The sequence below is a fragment of the Arachis hypogaea genome, chromosome 13 (assembly GCF_003086295.3).
Source record: "Arachis hypogaea cultivar Tifrunner chromosome 13, arahy.Tifrunner.gnm2.J5K5, whole genome shotgun sequence".
Lineage (NCBI taxonomy): Eukaryota > Viridiplantae > Streptophyta > Magnoliopsida > Fabales > Fabaceae > Arachis > Arachis hypogaea.
Window position 1 is genome coordinate 4,898,156 of NC_092048.1, and position 24,014 is coordinate 4,922,169.

A 24,014-nucleotide genomic window follows, 5' to 3' on the forward strand; every position below is an offset into this window, starting at 1 on the left:
AAAATTTCAAATTTTACCTGATTATATCTGCAAAAAAATAAAAAATTTTTTAAACAAATATAAAATTCAATTATTTTAAATTTTATATATATTAATAAAATTAAAAATTTAAATTAAAATTAAAATTTAAAATAATAAAAATTAAAACAAATCTAACATAAAATTATAAATAATATAATCATTAATTAATTTAATAATTATTTTAAATTTTTATAAATAAAATTATAAATTTAACATTCACTTTTTCATTTTATATATATATATATATATATATATATATATATATATATATATATATGAGGTCCTAGTATGATAGGATAAGGTATGCGAGTATGATAGAATAAGATATATTCGAAATCCGTATTCTACCCTACTTACAGGCATATTCATATCGTATCTTATCTTATCTGCAGTAAATTGAATAGACAATTCTGTTGTTAATCCGAATTAGATCTGGCACATAAAATATATATCAAACTAAGTGTTCTTAAATTAAAAAAAAAAAAAAAAAAGAAATGACGAACGTGTGAGATTAATTGCGTTTGGCAGGCTTAACATACATACATGCATTGATCTCAAAAGAAAAAGGATCTTATAAAGTAAAGAAATTCTTAAAGTGAGAAAATAAGAGAGCTTAATCATTATTAATTTTATAATTAACATTATATTTATTTGTATTTAATTATTTTAATTTAAAAATAATTAGACTCTTATCCTTTTGTTTTCTCTTAATTTAATTAACACTCTGTTTGAATTTATTAGAAATACTCATTTTATTAATTTTTTTATTTTTTATGTTTCTTAGGGGAAAAAAAAGGCGAAGAGCGAGGTTTAAACATGCGCATCCTATATTTAATATGGATAATGTTAGGTAGATAAAAAAAAGTCAAAATTTGTTTTATTTAGTATTAATTAATTATCGTAATAATTAATAAATATTAAATAAGACAAATTATGACTATTTTTGGCTGATTTTTTTTTGTTACTAAACATTTTCGATTCACTATATCTTAGCTTATTGCTGCTGGCCAATGCATGCTATTGCCACAGTGTTGGCGACAAAAACTTTGGTTTATGGTTAGAAGGAACGCCAACAATGAATTATAACGCTGCTATATTAAAATATTCTCATTAGAAATATACATTTTTATAGTTTTTTTCTACTAAGTTTTTTCCTTTAATTCAAAGTCTCTAATAAGTCAATAAGATATTCTTTATGAAAAATTGGATCCGAGTAGCAACAATAATTTTTTAATTAACATGTAGTTAATAATATTATTTTTGCTTTTTCTTCTTATTTCACGAAATGAGAATGTATATACTTAATTAGATTTTTTTTTCTCTTATGGTGTACATATGTCTACAAAATTATTAATCATGTAGCACAATTCCTCTTGCTGTCTCCCATATGTCGAAGGAGATGAATAAATAATAATATTTACATGACCAATAATAAAAAATTAATAAAGGCAATATAGTATATAAGTAATCCAATGTCTATTTATGACATTATTTGAATTTAAAGATGAAAAAGATAAAATAAATAAAAAAATAGTCAGAAATCAAAATCTAATCAATAATAGGGCATAATATATAGATGACTAAACATAAAATATTAACTTAAATACATAAATAACATTATTATTCAATATATAAATACGTTGGGCCTCATAAAATTACTTTTTTAAAAAACTTAAATATTTGTGTATTAAATACATTTTTTTAACACAAGAATTTTTTTTTTAGATTTTTTTTATTTGTTTTATACTAATTTTTTGCAGATAACAATAAGAATCGAATTTTATATTTTTTGTCATAAAAATTTTAATAATATATTATAAAATTACTTTTTAAAAAATTTAAATTAATAAAAAAATCACATAAATAATTATATGTTCAAAAAAATTAGCATACCATCACTCAAAAAATAAATTAAAGTAGTAATACGATGCAGAATAATTTACATTAATTTGATATATATGTTGACTGATGTTGTGCCTTAGCTTGTGCATCCATATATATATCACCAAATAAACACACACATGTTAGTATTGCAAGGGGTGAGTAGCCTATGAAATTAATCTCACATTAAAAAAAAAATAAAAAAAGAAAAAAATTTATAAGATAAGAGATTCATTAACTTATTATTTTAAAATTTTTAGTTAGATATATTATCTTTTTATCTTATGTTCTCTCATTTAATTTCTTTTCAAAATATTTCTGGTGGTTAAGAGCTCCCCACAACAGTCCACATAACGATCCAACAAATGGTATCAGAGTCGATGATTAATCTGATTTAAAAGTCTTTATAGTGACTGGACAAGTGCTTTATTTTGGTACTAGAAATTTTTGAATGATCGATTTAATTTTCTCTTGCTAGCAACTTTTTTTATCTCTGAGGACTCTAAGGTTGATTAGTATGTGTAATGTTGAAATAGATACATATATCTATGATTTCTTTTATACTAATTAAATATAGCAACATTGATTTACTTATAATAATATAAAAGATACACATATTGCAGCACATGTGCATGTTTACAATTTACTTTTTTTTTTGTCCCTCTAATAGATTTTCTTTCTTAGCTTTAGTTTGTGTTCTATATTTTCGGCTGAAGATTAGGGTGGTTGTCATGCATTGCTATAACTGCTGCCATTGGTCACCAGTCAAAGAACATCATCTAAACTCAAAAAAACGTCGTTCATACAGAAAACAGAATCTGTCTCCCCCCATGCATCTAAAAATATTGCATATATATAGTGATGCATACCTGCTAATAAGTTGCAATAAACTACTCTTAAATATTGAGTGTATATATAATATATATATACTCTCAATTAGCGTTTGCCACAAAATTAATAATAATAATAATACTAAAAGAACTAATTAAAGAAGGGCACAAATTAAACACCTATCTTTTTTTGGGAATAAAAGTAACTAAATTAAGATTGGGTTCATCTAGGACGAATAATTATGCAAGGCGAAGCTCATCGATCAAAACAAGAATAAAATTGTTTTTCTAATTAATATGAGATAGATGAAACAATGAAAAGTGCCAAAGTAATAATATCAAGAGCAGTGGTGTGTTAATTAGATAGGTATAGCTTTAGCTGCTATTGATTACCTAGTGGGAATGGCAGTTAATTAATTAATAATTAAGTTCAATTAAGGAATTAATTTTTTTATCAATATCAACGAATTCTTTTTAATTTTAAATTATAAATCTAAAATTTAAATTCGAAACACAAAATTGTAACTCTAAATTTTAAATTTTCCAAAAAATTTAAAAGAATAATTTTATAAAAAATTATCTAATAATTTTTCAAAATTGATATAATTTTTAAAATTAAATTATAATTTTCTTAAAAATTATTTAAAGTATTTATGAAAAAAATAAAAAATACAAAAAGTATTTATAAATTATTTTTTATATTTTAATCTTTTTTAAAGAATTTAATAAAATTGTTTGTCCAAATTTGTGTTATAAATTAGTCTGTATACTTGTTAATAATTTAAAGAAAAGTATAGGTAACAAAATTTTTGAACAATGTATAAATAATATGAATTAATAAGGTTAAAATAGTAAATTTAATTAGTAATATTAAATTAAAATATAATGTATTTTTATTTGATTGGTAATTATTCATGTTGTTTAAAATTTTCATTGTTTACCCCGGCACCTCCATAATTTAAATTGGAGGTGCAACTGTTGCAGCTGAGGAATGACGATGGAGTTGCAGGTCACATGTGTGCATGTGGCACTCCTCGATCCTCATATTCATTTTCCAGCCGACATGGCCACCCCACCACCAAATTGCAAAATCCTATCCTACTAGTTAAATAGTAACGAAAATCATACACTATAATTCACTTGCTATAATAAAGCTCATGAATAAACTCTGTCCATATCTATCTCTGTACAATTTTAAATAGTGACAATTAAGTTTTTATAAATTTTGATTTTAAATTAATTAATTTAAAAAAAAGTATTAACTTGATTTTTTATAATAGTAGACAGTAGATATGTAATGTTTTTTATTAATTTATTATATAAAGTTTAATAGTGGTATTTATATATATTGTCTACTATAATTTATTTATTTATAAAATATCGTCATGCAAATAATAATTTTTGAAGCGAAATTTTACTTATTTTGATAAAATTCGTTATAAATAAAGAACAATTAATTAAAATAATATAAAAATTCAAAAAAAATAATAAATACATTACTATCTAAAATTATATTATTTTTATAATATATTCACTTACAAGTGACAATAGAACACACATACTGAAGATAATAAAATATATGAACAATTTTATTTTGTTTTATACTATTTATTGACAAAAAAATATATATGTCTACTATTTGTTATTATGAAAGACCTAATTAATATTTTTTTTTTTAAATTAATTAATCTAAAGTCAAAATCCTCAATAACTAATTGTCACTCTACTCTCTAAATATTCTATGTTTATATTAGCTCTTGACAAAATGATGGCCAATATCAACGCATACTAATTGTTAGTGAAAATAAAAGAGAGTATAGCATTTCATTGTTATGATTTGAGTTTGATTATACATTGGGTTCTTCTATATATTGGTATTTTTGTAACTATTTTGTGGATCCTAAAGCATGTATCATGTATGTCCCCTTGTGTTAGGAGGGATCCTTTTTCTCAACAAGTTCAATTATTTTTTGCCTAAAAAAGTGTAAACTACTGCAAAGGTTTTTACTTTGCTTGACAATCATCATGCATGTCGTCCTATTTCGTCTAAACTTTATCATTGTATTTTTCTTAACCACTGTGTATTTTTAATCATTAATTAGCAATCCAATAATACCAAAGAATCGAGGAGATAAAGAACTCACCATAAAATAAAATTCAATTCCGGCCTAAAAATCCAAAACTCCACGTGATACGACATTATATTGATCATCCTTGTCATCTTTAAACCATTTTTCTTTTATGCATATCTCAGCTTTCAATTTTTTATATATATTCACTCTTAAATAATAATAATAATTAACAGTATATGAGCTTTCTAGAGACCTCGAAATATTACTATTTCCCACCGAATGTGGGGAGAGAGTACTATAAGAGAACATCATGATATAAATTCGTTTTTTTTGTGTCGTGAATGACCCTCTATATGACCAACCAAAGAGAAAAAGGGACGAAGATGGTGCATCTATTTTTTTTCATTAGTTTTGCTTACAATCATAGCAATACTTGCATGCATTGAAAATTTTTTTGACCAGTCAAATAATTCCCACAACAAAAAGTTTGTTTCCAAATCATTATTAGATTCCTCCTGCATTTATTATAACTTTTTCCATTATTTAATTTCTTCTTTCTGTTGGTTTAATATATATAGTTAACAACTACAGTATGATATGTTAATCAATTAACTAAACTCCATGCTGCAATTGCTGCATTCAGCGCAGCAATTTCTAAAAAGATTTTAATACAACAAATAAATATAAAATTATTTGAGATATAATCATTAATATTACTTCTTTTTTTGGAATGAATAATTTTATAATATGGTATCAAAATTTTATGTCCAAAAAATCAATAATTCAATTTTTGGTGAGTTTCAAAAAAAAGTATAAGACAAATAAAAATAAAAAAGGTCTATGCAAAGATTAAGCAAACTTAAAAAAGAGATTCTTGTTTGAAGGAGTATTCAAGATATAATTATTCATATTACCTCTTTTTATCAATTTAAATTTTTGGGATGTATAATTTCATAACAAAAATATTTTCTTAAATTCATACATCATCATCATGTACATTGTGTATTTATTGTTTATTAGTATTAGAGAAAGTATAGGAACCAATTCCACTGTAAGCCCATTTGAACAACTTTTCAGAAATTAAGATTTTGAAAACATATGATTAGGATATAAAAAATGCGTCATATAAGCCTAACGCAAAACACCCTCCATGTACCATTCTTGATGGTTTCAGTGGCTAAGAGAAGAGGGGTTGAATCTTAGCCCCCTTTTTGCTCAGTAACACTTGCTAGTCTTTGAAATAACTTCAGAAGACTTTTTGATTTTTGTCTCATCCCTAGTCACGAGACTTTTATTTTTGTCTCATCATTTGGCACGAGATTTTTATTTTTGTCTCGTCACTTGGCACGGGATATTTTTTCAGTTTTAGCTCCTGTGCAGTAGAAACAGAAATGGAGTAGAGAAGAGAGAAAATTACACCCAGATATATCCTGGTTCAGCTGCTAAGTGCAGTGCAGCCTATATCCAGTCTCCATCACAACCATGATGGAATTTCACTATAATCTTCTTAATTACAGACTATAAAGTGCTAACCCAACTAACAAGGGGATTCCCACAGAATCATGAAACACAACATAGATGAACAAAGGAACTCTAAGGACATCTATGGCTTTTTCTTTTAATTTTGCACTTTCTGCCTTTTTTCCGCTCTATGGCTTTTTTATACAAACCTCACTGTTTGCCTTTTTCCATGAGACTCAAGACATGAAAAAATTAAATAGAAAAATACAAAACATAAAACATTGAAGGAGAAGAAATTATGTCAGCTTGTGCTGCTATGAGAACTCTGTGCCTTGCACTCTCATTCCTTGAATCAACCCTAACTGTTCACCCTTACTTATAGGAAGAACCCTCCAAGGTTGAAACCAAACAAACCAAGCCAATCTTCTTCTTGTTTAAACAGAACCGGTTCGGCCAGAGAGAGAGAAGAGATAACTCATGCAAAACCCAACATGCAATTACCTCTAGTCCTTCCTTGGTCACCACTCTTCATCAATCCGAGCCCTTCATCCTTGCCTTGCTCTCCAAGATGAACTTCTGGCCCTTGATGCTTCATGATGATGATAGCTTCATCTGCTCCAATCTCTGCCTCTTTCATCACGTAGCCACTCTAGCTACCTCCTGTGATAGTTGAGCAGAATCAGAGACAAGCCATCCTTTCCAAGATCTTCTCCTTGCTGGCCGAGATCTTCTTCTTTCTTTTTGGGTATGAAGAACTCGAGATTACCTCACCAAATCTTACCATTCATGGTGAGAATCTCAGCCACTACATACTTTTAGTTTACTTTTTCTTGCCATCATTGTGATAGTCTTTTGGCGTGTCTTTGCTTCTTTTCGGTAGCTCAATGTAGCTTCCATGGTTTGCTGGGTAATGTCCGAAAGAGAAGAAAGAAAGAATGTGATACGGAAATAAAAGATAAATAAGAAAATAAGGATTCAAACTAAATAAAAAGATACATTGAAATTAAAATAGAAACAAAAAAGATAAATTGAAATTGAGTACAAAGAGAATCACTCTACTTTCTACCAATTTCTTGACGCAACAAGAAAGGGACTCATCAACCTAACTTGTCAACGCCATAGTTTGGGAATTGAATTGAAGGGACTCCTCAACCTTCTACTCAATTCCCCGATGTAACAAGAGAGGGACTCCTCAACCTCAATTGTCCACACCATGGTTTCATCACGAAACCAAAAAGGGGTTTTGAAACCTCTAAATAATTCTATTCTCCGACTACAATAGCCAAGGAGGTATTTATAACCTCTTATTAGGTTAAAACAAAGAAAACCCTAAAGCCCATGAACACAAGGCCCAATCTAGTAATTAAATAAACAAAATAAAAATACATTAAATAAAATATTCTAAAAATGTAAACTAAAATATCTTCTAAATAACTCTTGAACTCTTCATATCACGAACATTTGAAGCACGTATCAGAGTGAGAGAGAAGAAACAATTGGAAGAAAAGTAATTAAATGAATTAAACAAATTAGTTGAATAGAAGTTGCTTTTCCTTCCCTGAGTAGCGTGTAGCCTTAATGCCATCAATAATATCAATGACATTCTCTCTCATGTTTTCAATGCTAACAAATTAAATTTTGAAATCCATCCCAAGAGAAGGATTGGGATCCATTGGAGGCATGAAGCAAGTTTGCTTCCTTTCATAATAAGTTTCGGATCAAGCATTGGGTCATGTAGCAATAATAGTTCAATTTTGGCCCAGGTAATGTTACCATTAATTCAACAATGTGGATCAAAACAGTTTTTGTATCAATGCTGAATGTTAGCTTTAATTTGTGCTTATGATGATATTTGAATTCTGGCTCAAATAATCACAAATTGCTTCAGCCACATGATATAGGAATCATTAAACAAGGCTGAATGGTTTTTAAGCATATTGGGCTAGCAATAATTCTTTTCTTGTTCGGCCCAATAAGAAAACCTGCATTACAAAATTATTAATTAACATATGTTTAAATGAAAATCAAATTAATAATATAATTAATAATGTTTAGTCATCATAAATATTAATTTAGAGTTTTCCAAACTTATCAATTCTCGTGTAGCCGCTTCTACAACATGAATGCCATCTCCTTACATGTGTTTCCTGAAGCTTTAGCAACCGTCGCACGTCGTCGTCGCCTCGTAGACTATAACTGATATCGCATCACGGCGCCAGTCTCCTCTGCATCGAAACCTCTTTGGTGTGATGTGCCGATCTCCATGCAACATATCCTGCAGTAAAATCGGATCGTTGACGTTATGATTCGGTTGTCGTGAGTCTCGTCTATTGGAGTTCGCCGCCGATCGTCGTCGAACGTATTACAATTCTTTTTGCCACGACGTGCGGCTATGCATGCAAAGTTTCGTGAGACCCCATTGGATTTTCAACGTGAAAAAATTTCTTTTTATTTACTTTGGGATGTTTCTTTTATTAAATTTGGAATTTTTTTATACTTGGATGTTTCTTTTGTAAAAATTAAAATATTTCTACTGTTAAATTGGGATGTTTCTTTTATTAAACTTTAGATGTTTCTTTTTTTTAAACTTGGGATATTTTGATGCAGTTCGCCCTCGCACGACACACAGAAAAATTGCGACAAAGGGTACAATGGTAGCGTGACGGACGGTTGAAGACAAGATATCAATGATGCAATGAGAGAGGATGAGATGAAGCTTTACCTTGGCGAAGCAATTACAAATTTAAAATCCTATTTCAAAAATTCAAAAATTTATTTTTAAAAGCGGTTACAAGTTTAATTAAAATCCTATTTTTAAAATAATTTAAAATGAGATCACTTTGAAAATAATTTAAGAGCTAGTAATAAGAGTGGAGCAGCCTAAAGTTTTCTCTCTCTTGCTCTTGCAAAGGAAGAAGGAAAAAAAGAAACCCCTAAGGGTCGTGCTGGTGTCTCAGTCTAGGTCGCGGTGGCCCTCACTTGCTCCTCCCCTCTTTAACCATTTTCTCTTTTATTTCTCTTCTCTCTTCTTCTTCCCTCCTTAGTCTCACTCCTTCTCTTGCTTTTCTCTATTTACCTTTCCCACCATCGCCATTCTCCCGCCACCCCACCTCCACGTCATCGTCTTTTTCTTTCTTTCCTTCCTTTACCCATCCTTTTCCTCTTTTTCCTTTCCTTAGTTTGTTGTTGTTTTTACTGATCTCATTGTTTTTTTACTTTTTTTTTAGAGATCTATATTTAAGATCCAGATCTAGATTAAATAATTTTTTTGTGGTGTTTCTCTCCCCTTTTATGATATATTAGTCTCTTTTATGGATGTTTTGGATATGTTTTCACAGATACGGGATAAAGATACAATGAGAGCCTTTCATCCATGGAAATATTTACAGTTTCAGACAACATTCAGACCAATTTTGAGAAGAAGAAAAGATATGTTTTTGTGTTGTACCACTTTCTGTGTAGATTTAGAAACAAAAAATATTGTAATTAGTCTGTTTTTTTTGTATAAGATTTTTTGTAATTTAACTTTGTACCTCCTCTCAAATCATAGTTCAACATAGAACTTATTTATTTTCTTATTTAGTTTTAAATTTAATGTCTTTTCTGCAATATATAAGTGACGCTTGACTATTTCCTTGAATGAAAGTTTTTTCTTTTAAAAAAGTCCTATTTTAAAAAATTTAAAAGTTTATTTTTTTTAATAATTTTAAAAAATTGTTCATCAAATTGACTGATATCTTAATTGGTTATCTAGCGGGATTGTATGTGAATAATTATGAGTTCATTTTTATTTATATTAAGTAACACTTCTTACCAATTAAATAAATTTTAACTCTTTATTTATTATATTTTATATCAATAATTTAAATTTAAAATGTATATTTAAAATTTAGGATTTTAAGGTTTATATTCTTGGTTTAATAATTAGGATTTATAATTTAAAATTAAAAATTTAAAATTCAGACTTAAAAATTCAATAAGCATTGCACTTCGTTTTTTTTTTAATTTTGGAGCGCATTAACCTTAGTCGTAATAAAAAAAAAAGTGTTGCAACAATAATAATGCACGAAAAAAAAAAATATATATATATATATAATAAGCTAGTATTAATGATCAGAATTCGATATTAAGATAATTAAGATGTTACATCATTCATAAGAAAAATACAAATCAATTTATTCACATGTTAAGTTTAGCTAACTCTAAGGTTTTGTATCCTAATTCAAAATTTTGAAATCTGATCATAACCACTGCTCTAGCAGTCTAGCTACGTAGTTGCCATGTGCCTGTGAATCCAGAATATTAGATAACGAATACAAATAAATATTACGGCCATTATTTAAATTACATGAATATGCTTAACAGTGGTTTGTGATTGTCACGAAATTTGGCAGGATCGACTTGTAGCTAGTTTCTTTTGTGATATGCCATATTTTTCATTAATCATTAGAAAAATTTGAAAACTACATCAAGATCATATATATCAAGGGTGAAAAAGATACTTTAGCACTGAATTATGTTCCTCAGGTGTTAATTAATAATTAGTTCATATATAAGATTAAGTGATGATGATCATGAGCAATGTTTTTTTGACATATGTATTATTTAAATTTATTTTTTGATTCGTGCATGAATAAGTTGATATTTTTATTCTTAAATCTTATTTAATAATGTAAAACGCATAAACAATATCTTTCAATTTAAAAAATATATATTAATTTAACATATCTTATAAAATACCTATATATAGGTAATAAAAAATTCTAAAAAATCAATTATAAAATACCTATATATAGGTAATAGATTTTTTTTTTTTTATGTAACTAGCATATTTTTTAAATAATTGGCTATAATTGACTATACCCCAAATTTTAAAAATGATATCCTTTCTTATTATTCCCCACCTTTTGAAAAAAGGAGAGAGCAAGAGATATTCAAAAAGATGATTTAAGGAACATATTGTCTTCTTATGCATCACACCATACCTTGGTGTAAATTATTCCTATGAAGAGCAAATTTAAAAAATAAAAAAAATAATTTCCATGGGTGACAATTGACAAACAAGAGTCACGTTCACAGGAATAAAATAATAATAAGAATCATGAGGACTATATGGTATCTTATATTACTCACTATGATGATGACGACTTGTAATTATTCAAAGACAACTTTTTGACTCTCAACAAGGATCTTAGAGTTAGGTTAGCTTAGTGACAAGGTTGGTTAATCCCCACATGCATGTGCACATTTAATTGATTTGGTGAAGCAAGAAGAGAGGGCATCTTAGGCGAACTAATCATAAGTAGTAATAGTAGGTATTATAGTGTGAAAAATATTGTTTTAATTAATGAAGATTAATATTTGGAAGGTGTGTTAGTAACTTGGGATGCTGGAAAGGGGGCACAAGGCACAGAACCGTCCACATGAAAACCAGCTAACGATGTGGTCTACATACAACAGTGGACAATTTTAATAAGTGATTGCCCATTTTAGAAGCGTACAAGGGAGACTCTGTCTCCATAAAGAATCAAACCTTTCGAGGCTGAACCTCCCATTCAATAATACACACTTTCAACTCTTACTACTCGGTAATTTATACTTACAATTATTAGTTACAATGCAATATAATTCATAATTATGCAAAAAAAAAAAAAAAAGGGTAAGAAAAGAATTTATACGGGCAACAATGTAGGGGTGAGCAAGGGTAGGGGTATCCGATTACTCGTACGAATCTGAACCGAACCAATTAAATTGGTTTTGAAACCAACGGGTAATCGGGTTCAATCCGAACCAAACTGATAGGCTTTGTTAGTGATTGGTTCAGGTATCGGTTATAGGGGTGCGGAACCCAAACCAACCTGCGAACCCGATCATATATTAATTAAATAAAAAATAAAAAATATATATATGACTTTTTCATCAGACAATGATTATTCACTATTAATATGTTTGGATTTTAATGAGTTTAGTTTTTAATGTATTTGGTATTTAACATGTTTGGATTATTTCTATTAATATTACATGTTTATTGTACTTGTTGAATTTTTAAAATAAAAATTTGTTTTTTTTTATGAATTTCAAAGTTATCGGGTATCCAATTACCCGAACCGAACCAATCCATTATTAATCGGTTTGGTTTGGTTCGGGTACATGTACAAAAAAATACAAATTTGAACCAAACCGAACCAATTATATTTTAATCAGTTCGGTTCTAATTTTACAATGAACCCAAACCAAATCGACCCGTGCTCTCCCCTACAACAATATTTATGAAGTTATTTCTCTCAAAAACTTAGACCGATAAAAAGAAAAATATGAATGATCCTATCTTTAACACGTTCTGTCACATAAAATTTTCTTTTGAATTCGTGTCAATTTTTGCATGAATATTTTTATTTTTTATTCAACTTATGTTAAAATTATTTCTTTTGAAGCCGATAAACATTGAATTCTAGTTGTTTAGATCATAATTAGTTATTAAAAAATATGTATATATCAAAATTAGCCATTAAAATTAACACATATATATTTATATATTTGTGTATAAATACATAAGAATAGTGTCTCAAATTTTTAACTTCAAAATTCTACTACTCCTTAATTAATCAGTCAAAAATTGGAATAAAAAAGAGCTAATTAGAAGAAAAAAAATGCTTAAAAATGTTTGTAGTGTAGTGTACACTGTGTGACACAGCTTATGCCATGTAAATATAAAAAGAATATTATATATATGTGAATGATGAGTAAGTATTGCATACCTGTTATGTATATCGTTATAAAACTAATTGGAGCAATGTGGCATCGAATTTTACTAATAATTTTTCTATGATCGACCCTTATTATATTTAGACACTACTGCACAGTCCTACACTACAACAACCTTTCTTTTTTTTCTCTTACTAGATTCATTCACAACCTTTTTCCCCTCTTCACACTACACACTAATAAGGGTGTATCATATTGCTAGCTAGTTCTATAGATTCTAAACTTTAATTTCTTTGTATAATTTCTCAATGGATGAGAAGTGGAAGCTATCATCATCAAAGAAGGAAACTGGTTCAAGCAGCAGCAACAACAGTAGCAACACCAACAAGTCATTGTTCTCAAGGAGTTGCTCAACAAGAGGATCTTCTTCTTCAAACTCCCCTCTATTGAGGAGAAGTTCCTCCACATCAAAGTGCAATAGTAACAATCTTAATCTCCATAGGAGCTTCTCGCAGAAGAATAATAGTAACAGTAACAGTAATAGTAACAACCCTTCTATTGGAAGGAAATGCACCAAGATAGCTAAGGAACAAAAGGCAAGATTTTACATCATGAGAAGGTGTGTGGCCATGTTAGTTTGCTGGCACAAGCATGGTGATTCTTGAAGAAAGAAACAAGAACAAGAAGAAGAAGAAGAAGCTAAGTCTATTTTCCACAGAGATCCCTTGTTCAGATTTTATGGGTTGAGTTTGCAATTTGGACAAGTTTCTTTTTTTAACTATCTCAACTACTAGAATCCCATTTTGATGATTTTGACTATTTTGTCACTTTCAAAATTTGAAACATTCAGATATCATATATTATGAATGTATCAAATTTTTAGGTAACAGATATCGTGTAATGAAAATATATTATACATTGGTTTATAATTTAGTTTAGATAAATTACATAATCAAGATGATTAAAAGCTTTGCACATTGCTTTATGAAAATGTATAGATAGATATATGTCACCTACATTATATTCTCTTGAATCTTCACCCTGCAGCTCTTACACTAGTTTAGTTTGTTTGAGAATCTTATGAAGCAAGAACTGCTATATTAAGATTTAGATCCTCAAGTTGCTTTCATGTGCTAAATCCGGTTACTGATGAGTGATGACTCTGCTTCTGTCATATTCATATCCCCCTTTTGCTTAGTGTGCTACTTTTTCTTGGTTAGAAGAAAAGATTTACTTTTTGGTAGATCATATTCACAGGATATTATTATAATAATAGAATTTGGATCTGCATTGAAAATGTAAGCCACATTCCTTCATCGTTTTTCCCATAAAATATAGTAGACACCATTGTTTTTTGGTCTAAATGTTGCAATATACAATTTACCCTGACTTTTGCTCCCTCTTTTTTTGTTTTTTAAAAAAATAAAAAAACTTTTTCATCAATTTTGAATCCAGCAAATGACACATCCAACAGGGAAAATTTGCTAACCTTTTCGGAATTAGACAGATGCCGAGGAGCAAGGTGCACCATGTAAACTGTAAAGTTAGAATCTTTTTCTTTAGAGTTGTTACTTATTACTTCATTTTCTGTTTTATTTATCCCACACATAATAGTGGGTATTTGAACCATTAATCAGGCTTTGTTTTACAAGATTAATCCAGCAATAAAAAAACAGCTAACAATAATGTAATGCATTTTACGTATTAGGTAGGTAGGTATAAGGTACACTATTATTTTAAGTTGCTTGGTGTGGGGTATTCCATATCATGAAGTGACAGGAGTGTTAGGGGCCAACAATTTTTGTGTTTTATAACTATCAATTGGCCATCAATAGTATTTTTAATGGTATGAGATTACATTTAATAGTGGGAGATCACTCACTTTTCTTTTAATAATTAAGTGCTGGCCACAAAACACAAAAGTTACTGCCCTAGACTTTCTCTTAAATATATCTATCTCTGCATGTGTGTGTAAAATGCTGTACAGTGGTTACACGCATTAGTCAAGGTGGGAGAGACTTTGCATTTTGAATACCTGATTTTGAAAAACAGAGTTACAAACCAAACACTCTTATGAAAGGGCAAGCAACTTTGTTAAATTCTGACCAGCATGTAATCAGTAAAGAAAATTGAGCCATTGGATAAAATCTCACACCATTAAAACCATCATTGATACCTATTTGATGGCTACAAATCACAAAAATTGCTGCCCCTAGCATTCCTCTTATAAAATGTCATTTTTCTTTGTTAACATGAGACCAGTCAAGAACAGAACTTGTGAAAATGAAATGAACAATAATGTAACCGTCAACATCAACAGTGTTTCCCCGTGTGTGGTACCAATTAACCAACACAAGCGTGCTTCATGTTGGTTGTATATATATATAGACACTAGCTAGACAGAAAGAACAGATCAAACTATACGGCACGCTCAGAAATAAATAATAATAGACACCTTATTTATTTAATTAATTTCAAAAATAAGGTAATTTATTTCCTTTCCTCTTAATTGACACATTTGCTTGAGCGGTTAGAATTGGTGGGAAATTCTGTTAGGCAGTTAGGAAATAGGAAGTCATGTAAGTTGTGTGTGATTAACGGTAAGAATTCGAAGTAGCTCTTGTCTACGGTTTCAGGAACGTTGCAAGGGTACTCTGGGGAATTCAAAGTGCGGAACAAGTTGCTGAAATTGGCAATGGAAGATTAGGCTTTAAAAGTGGAAGCTTCTTTCTTGTGTAGTGTACTGTTGATATGATGTGAATGTCAGTGTAAAACGTGGATCTAATTATTATATAGCAAGCAGTTTGTTTGCATTTGTTTGAAAGGAGATTATTTAGCAAAAGGAAGGATGATGGTCACCATCTAAATTATTTATTGGTAATAACCGCAGTTTAAAAACCTGGAGAGTTTGAGAGAATTGTAGAGGGGGCCCGGGAAGTCCGTTAATAGTGAAGGCATGAGAAACATTAGGGCCAGCGCATGTCTGAAGAGCTTGACGTTCCACCACTCACCGAAGAGAATGGGGATTTCTTTATAGGGTTTGGGAAATCGATAAGACTGGCTGCGGTCAGGGAGGATGATTAAGGGCCCGGCCCCCTAGAGTGGCCCTCAGCCAGAACCCCACAATCCTCAACTTGAAATTGGGCATTGTGTTATGTATCATGGCCCATCAAACCACCCACTCCCAATTTGCGTTACTATATACTACTAGTTGCCAAATACATCTCATAAGAAGGGACTATACTGCTTAACATAATGGGTGCTGATATTTTAACCATATTTTTATGTAAAATAGTCTATTTCATGCATGGACTTATAATACTCATATATATCACATGTATATGATTGTACTTATGGTTTAAGCCTTATCGATGAAATGAATCCAAAAAGTATGAATAAATTACTATTTGTACCCATGAAACATACAGACGCTAACAAATGTATCCATATACAAATAAAACGACAATTGTAACCACGGAAAATGACTTTTGTGTGCCAAGAGTAGAAGATGGATATGAAAATGGGGAAATAAAATAATAACCATAGAATTATATGAAACGATGCTGAAGTTACCCCCGATTTAGAGGTGCAGAAATTATTCTTTTGTAACCCAATACATATGGCATTAACGCACATGCCAAAGGATAAACATATGCACCTTGTTAAACATACATAACTGGCTCCAATCCATATTATATACGCTAATTATCGTCGGTGCATCATTTTCAATATATATAATATTTATAAATAAATTTGATTATCCTGGATGTTATAACTGAGAGCTGAAAGGTGTAGAATGGTTTTTCCTTCCTCATTATCCTTGAAGTTTAAGATGGATTGTTGAAAAGTCCAAGCATCCATTCTAACATGCCTTATGAGCTAGCCAATGAGTACTTGAAAAGCGTCCAACTGCTTGGAATCACCGGTTTGGCTTACAAAATGCAGAGGGGTAATGAAGGTTTCAATCTCATAATCTCAAGTGTAGATGGGGATGATTCTTGAGGCTCACGGAAGATGCGGCTATGTGCAAATGAGTGTGAACAAATGGTATGGCATCAACATGCTCCAAAATGTATGGATCCATCCTCCAATGACCTACTTATATTTGCCATGCTTATTACTTGCAAATATATTACTATGTATGTTAAGCTTCTTTGTAGCTACTATAATACATTTTGCTTTTCTTATTAGAACAATACAGTAAGAGAAATTAATTAGTAATAAACAAGTTATAGCAGATCTTGACTGTAAATGTAAGTTCCCTCCTCTGTTAAAATATATAATTAATGTTTTAAATGCACCATTATTTAATTTTAGTTTATAAGTTGGATACATTTAGCTTATGAAAAAGTCTTCCTAAATGATACCAGCCAAATAATAATACTAGTCAAATAATTGTATAATATTATGATGAATATGTAAAAATAATGCAAATAGCATAGCGCCTACCCACAAATTATTTTTTATATTGAGATGGGAATGGTGTTTTGCATCATCATGGATTGTAAAGATATTATTTTCAAATATGATATTATTTGATTTAAAATGTAGAAATCAGTTTCTTTAATTTTTGAGAAACGATTTGGATCTTTCGATTTGTGAGTTAAAAATTCCCTTGCAAAATAATGAATAAGTCCAATTACTGACTTCCATGCCAACATCCATAGCAAAAAAATTTTAGCCGCGCCTATCCTGTTATATTTTTTAAATTTATTCTCACGCATAACAAACCATACTGAAAGTATAAATACGAGAAAACAATAAAAATCAGTCAATAATCAACTAATATTGATTTTGAATTTTTGGATGTAGAAATCTTTTGACAATTCCTTTTAATGATCTGATATATATTTCTTGATTAACATGAAGCACTCTACTTGTTGCATCAGATCTGGTATTTTTAATTCTTTCATGGCAGTTTGATTACCTTCCTCTTCATTGGAATTCATAACCATTTAATTTCCCTGTTTGAGCAGTAACACTAGTGTCACTATTATATGTTACTTGCATTGTTACTCCTCCTAAACATTTTAAGAAGCGGGCGCAAGATGTATTTGTTGATTGCTGTGAATGGAGAAAGGCCTGCTACTGCACGGACACGGAGATTAGTCATCCCCGCTGTAATGAGAAGTCCAGAGACGATGATGACAAATAGAAGCGTCACTTGAGCAGCACTCATCAGGTGCCGGGTTGTTTCACGTGGGGGAGTTATAAGTTCCACAGAATAGACATAGCTGATGCCAAAGTAAAAAATTAAGAGCCTGCATGCGTGCATGTGTATCCAACAAATTAAAATCAAGAGAAAATGATCTAAATGTCACTCAATTTCTTTCTGTTTCTAAGATGTACACTCTCCTCTCCATATATATATTTTAGTTCATTTGACTAAAATACTCTTCAATAATCATACATGAGCGAGCGAACGTGTAGACCTGTATGTCATGATTGATAACAGAAAGGTGCAAAATGGTGTTGCCTGCCACATCTCTCCGGTTCAAGATGGATCTTTCCAGGCTTGCAGCACCCTTGCGGGTATTCCCCTTGAGCCACCCAATCAGCACCCCGAGGGCGTCAAACTGTTGATTTCTCACTGCAATGTGAAGCGCAGTCTCATCTCTTGTGTTCACATCTAGAATGGAATCTGGACAAGCAGACAGAAAGTAAGCTAAGAGGTCACACTCTCCTATTTGCCTTCCCTTCCTTTCACTCTCACAAGCTCTTTCTTCATGTCTACAAGGCGACGAGCCAGTTTACTATGCCCATTTTTTACAGCAAGGTGGATGGGGCTGAACCCTTGCGGGTTGAGCTTCAAAGCAAATGAAGGCTTCAACATCATGATCTCGGTAGCAAAGTAGAGATACTTGAGCTCCTCATCAGGATTCGTCCTGAGATCCACAGATGCAGTAATATGCAAAGGTGTGTTAACAAATGGTTTCGCATCCACGGCATTCATCATATCTGGATCCTCCTCAATTAGAGCATAGAGCCGATCTATATCTCCGGATAGAGCAGCTTCCTCCAACGGGCTTACATTATTTGACATCCTTTCTCTATGTAATTAAGTTGCTTCTGATAGTAATCAATCCTAAACCGGTGGTCTTGGTCGCCACTACTATGTACGCAAGTTTAAACATTTAATATACCAACGCTGGATCCGTCAATTACGTACTAAGCAAGCTAGTACCTACTATCTAACGTATAAATATAAATATAAATATAAATATAAATATAAATATAAATATTTAGGTAAATTCTCCTTTACCCTTTCTACTTGTTAGGGGTGTACATGGCCCGACCCGGTCCGGCCCCGAATACGTTAGGGGCTAATTTAGTGTGATTTCATCGGGTCTAGGATCGGGTAAGGGTCTCAAAAATAGACCCGGTCAGTATTTCGGGTCAAGTTCGGGTCACCCGAATTCGGCCCGGTGGTCCGGCCATCATACACAATTAATATGTTGTGTTATTAGTGATGGATGATGGCTATTCTTATGTGGAATTTAAATATTGTAAACCTTAATATTTTGTGTTATTAGTCATTATAAGATTATAAGTTAATGTTTTATGTTTAAAATGCATAAGACTTTAGACTAATGCATAATATTGTGTTATTTGTATTGATTTAAATATTTGGTGTTATTAGACAATATTAGTATTGATTATGGTTATGCTTTAATTTTAGAGAGGGTTGGTTCTTGTTATATTTTTTTAAGTGAATTTTACTATGTGAATTGTGAAATAATGGTTGGAGATTAGGTGATTTTTACATGCTAAATACTCGGTTTTCACCCGGCCCGAAGGTGCATAGGTTTCATCGGGTCTAGAATCGGGTTAGGGTCTAAAAATTAGACCCGGTCTATATTTCGGGTCGAGTCTGGGTCAAGCCAAACCCGGTGTGGTCCAGCCCATGTACACCCCTACTACTTGTTTAGAGTATAAATTTTATTATTATATTTATAGGTTCATAATTTTAATTATATTTTCAGTATCCTAACTAGATTTACTTTATTATATTATATTTTATATATGAATATATGTTCTATTATATAATTAAATAAAGATATTTTTTTAATAAAAAAATTTAATAACCAAATTAATCATTAATTATGTTAGTAAGGAGTGATCCACAGCAGAAAAAGGAATCGAGTGAGAAGATAGGAGATAGCAATGATATCGGCGTTGGCTATACCAGGAAGAAAGGGAATTTAATAAGAAAAATGCTACTTGTACAATAAAATTTAACCTTTATTCAGCCTTTAAATTTAATATTTTATTATTTTAATTTTTTAATTAATTATATTTCCTATTTTTAAGGAACTACTTTTATTTTGAATACTTATCACCGTAAAATTTGTAACCACTTGCAATACATTAATTTTTTGCAAACCAAACCATAAAACTCGCAACAACTTTTCGTGTACTAATTTTTAAGAAATTAGTGAAGTTTTCAAAATCAATTAAACTCACTTCAATTTTTTTTATTCAAAACATTTAAAACTCATGTCAAAAATACATCTAAAATTAAATAAACAATATAAACACATTCAAAATTATGTATTAACACATCTAAATTATTGTTATTGTAGTTCTAAATTATATATTGAACACAGAAAAAATTAAACTCAAATACACATCCAAAATTATAAGAATGCATTCTAAATATTTTATCAACACATCCAAAACTCATGTAAAAAAACTTATATATGTACATAAGAACATAATGAACAACATAAACACATCCAAAATTAAGTATTGACATATCCAAATTAGGTTAACATTACAACTCCCAAATCAGACATATGAGTGCAAAAAAAAATATAATCACAAATACATTTAAAAAAAAAGAAAAAAATACATACACTTCCAATATTATACATAAATTTAAAATAATAGAACTTTTTATTAAGAAAAAAAAAAGGATAACATATCTTCATGAATGAATTCAATCAAATTCTTTTAGAATTTTGCAAGCAGAACTACCAGAGACAGAAGGAATGCGACGTGGGGGAGGAGACAAGGAGAGGCGTGGGAGAAGAAGGCGGTCGTGCGTGGCGCGAGGGAGGAGACCAGGGATGGGAGGAGCCCATCGATGGAGGAGGCGCAGGGGTATGCGCAGGGGAAGTGCGCGTCGCGGGGAGGAGTGCGTCGCCGAAAGAGGAGATCGTCGCAGAGGAGTGCGCAACGCAGGAGAAGACAAAAGCGGCCACAGATGAGGAGGGAGAGGCGTTGCAGCTCTGGATCTGTACGGAACGAATATTTTACTAGTGATTTAAGATGGTTTAAGATTTATTTTAAAATTTTAAATTCGAAATTTTGAATTCTAACTAATTTGATTTTTGGATGTATATTTAAATTGTAATATATTAATAATTAAATATATTAAATCTGAAACAGAAATTTAAAATTTAAAATTAAATTTTAAACTTCAGTTTTATTTAGTTTGTATTTTGAATGTTTATTTAATTTTAAAAAGACACTAAATCTATTTATAATTTTTAGATGTGTTTGTTTTATTTTTTTTAAATTATTGTAATAAAAGGCTGAATATTGTACAACTTTTAAAGGATACCTAGTTTAATTGATTTAACAACGTAGTTAAGGAATGATGCACTGAAAAAGAGAAATTACGTGAGAGTGCAGTAGATGACGACGACGCTTCTTGTCACGACGACGACGACGAACCGAAGCTACGCGATGGAGAAAGAATCAAGGAATGGAAAAGTACTTCAATTAAAGAAAATGAGATTTTGATATTTTAAAAAATTATACTATTATCCATTTCAAATAATAAATTATAAAATAACCCAACTATGGTTAAGATAATGACCAATTAAGACTGATCTAAAAAAAGAGACATTCAAGGTAACTTCTTTAACTTGAACTTCCTTTCCATTATTGAAGAGTGGTGATATTTTTCAATGTTGCAGCTTCGTAATCACATTTTTGTCTTTTGATATATCCAAATGTAACTTTTTGGACCTCTGGACTACTGACAGAAATCCAAAATGTTTGTCTTGACTTCTAACATTATCAATTTGTAAAATTTCAGCCAGCTTTTCTATAATTTTTATAGGAGTGTTATTGTTGAAAAATACATAAAATTTGTCTAAATTTACCACTTAACTATTAATTTTACGGTAGTTTTGTAGTATGTTCAACATATTGGAGCATTTTGTCTCCTTACTTTATAAAATAAAATTGAGTCATTTGTAAAAAATAAGTGACTTACTTTCGAACGTCTATAATTCAATTTCATCCGAGTAAATCTCTTGTATTCTTTTTAATGTAAAAAATTTATAAATAACTAATCATATATTATTATATTAGTAAAAATAATTAATTTTCACAATCATTATTTAAAAAGACATATAAATGCATGAATTTAATTAATTTGTAATTATACAAAAAAGTTTATATTAAAATTAACTCACATATATGTAAAAAGATAAAAACAACAACAACAAAACATTGTCCTACTAGGTGGAATCGGGTACATGAATCAAACGACGTCATTGTGTTCTGTCATGTATCATGTCTACAGAGAGACCGTTCACATGTAGATCTCGTTTGACCACTTCATGAATGGTCTTTTTAGGTCTTTCTCTTCCTTTCACCCCTTGTCCATCTTCTATCTCATCCACCCCCTTAATTGGGTGTTCTGTCGGTCTTCTTTTCACATGTCCAAATCACCTGAGACGCAATTCAACCATCTTTTTCACAATAGGTGCTACTCCAACTCTCTCCCTTATATCTTCGTTCCTTAAAAATATAAATATTATTGAGTTTTTGCAAAGATCAAAATTGACAAATGTAATATTTACTTAAATTGATAATAATAATAAATTGCAGTTTTATATGAATAAATATTTTATTTGATCACCCACTAATTTAAAAACTTAGCTATACAATGATATACATAAAATATATAATAATTAAAAAAAATATCCGACAAAAATCGAATAAAATAAGAGAAAGAAGACAAGAATGTAAATCTTCTCCTTGTTGGGTATCCATTTTCCAAGATAACAACCTTACCACAAACACAAGACTTACGTAGCCCAAAGATTGATTTTTAGTTTTTTGAAATCAATTATAAAATGAGGGAAAGAAAATAAATGAGAAATGAAAAATGAGTTTTTGATTATTCTTTTTTTTTTTTTAAGATATCTATATTCTAGCAAAACTTAATTATCTATAAATTTCTTTGAGATTCATAAGTTTTTCTATTAAGATATATAAGTTGTCTTAAGTTTTTAATAGTTAAAAACCTATGAATATTCATTTTATAATTTGAAATTATATGTTTTCATAAAAAAAGTTAAAAACCTGTTATTTATTTTTATATTTAATTATATAATATCATATTAATATTATACATAATTATATTAAAAAATGATTTAATTAAATAATAATATAAATATGATACTAAAATAACATAATAAAATTAAGCTCATGATATTTGTATGTTTAATTAGACATGCTATGACAATTACTAAAAATAACAATGAAAATGATTTTTAAGACTCTTTTTGGATTGGATCTTTAAATATAGATTAAAGAAATGGAGACAAAAAGTGCTTAGAACTATGATATATAGACATTGACACGAATACGGAATACGCGAATTTAAAATTTTTATAAGACACGAGAACATAGCATATATATAAAATATAAAGTATTTTTTAGATAAATTGAAATGATATTTTAGTATTTTATTGATATTAAAATATAAATTAATATTTTATTTATTTTTAATATATATTTTTTTATTATATAAAGTATTTAAAATATATTTTGTTTTAATCATTAATAACATATACTATTTCTAAACTCATTTTAAGAATAAATATTAAGAATAAGTCTAGATTTGTAGACATGTAATGATATTTAGGTGTGTTAAAGTGTGTCCGAAAAAGAATTTTTAATTTTTATTAAAACACAGTTGGACACAGAAGACACGCGTGTCGAACGAGTGTCAATGTGTGTCATATCCAACCTGGAGACATGACAAATTAAGGAAGTGTCTGTGCTTTTTATAGACTTAGAA

At 29.8% G+C, this 24,014-nt stretch overlaps 1 protein-coding gene across 1 annotated transcript; it reads left to right on the forward strand.

Moving 5' to 3' along the window:
• The first annotated feature begins 13,031 nt into the window (after positions 1-13,031).
• On the forward strand, positions 13,032-14,286 carry LOC112736658 (uncharacterized). The gene has a single exon (XM_025786205.2). The coding sequence runs from the start codon at positions 13,279-13,281 to the stop codon at positions 13,633-13,635; it is 357 nt and encodes a 118-aa protein (XP_025641990.1). The 5' UTR covers positions 13,032-13,278; the 3' UTR covers positions 13,636-14,286.
• The last annotated feature ends 9,728 nt before the right edge of the window (positions 14,287-24,014 follow it).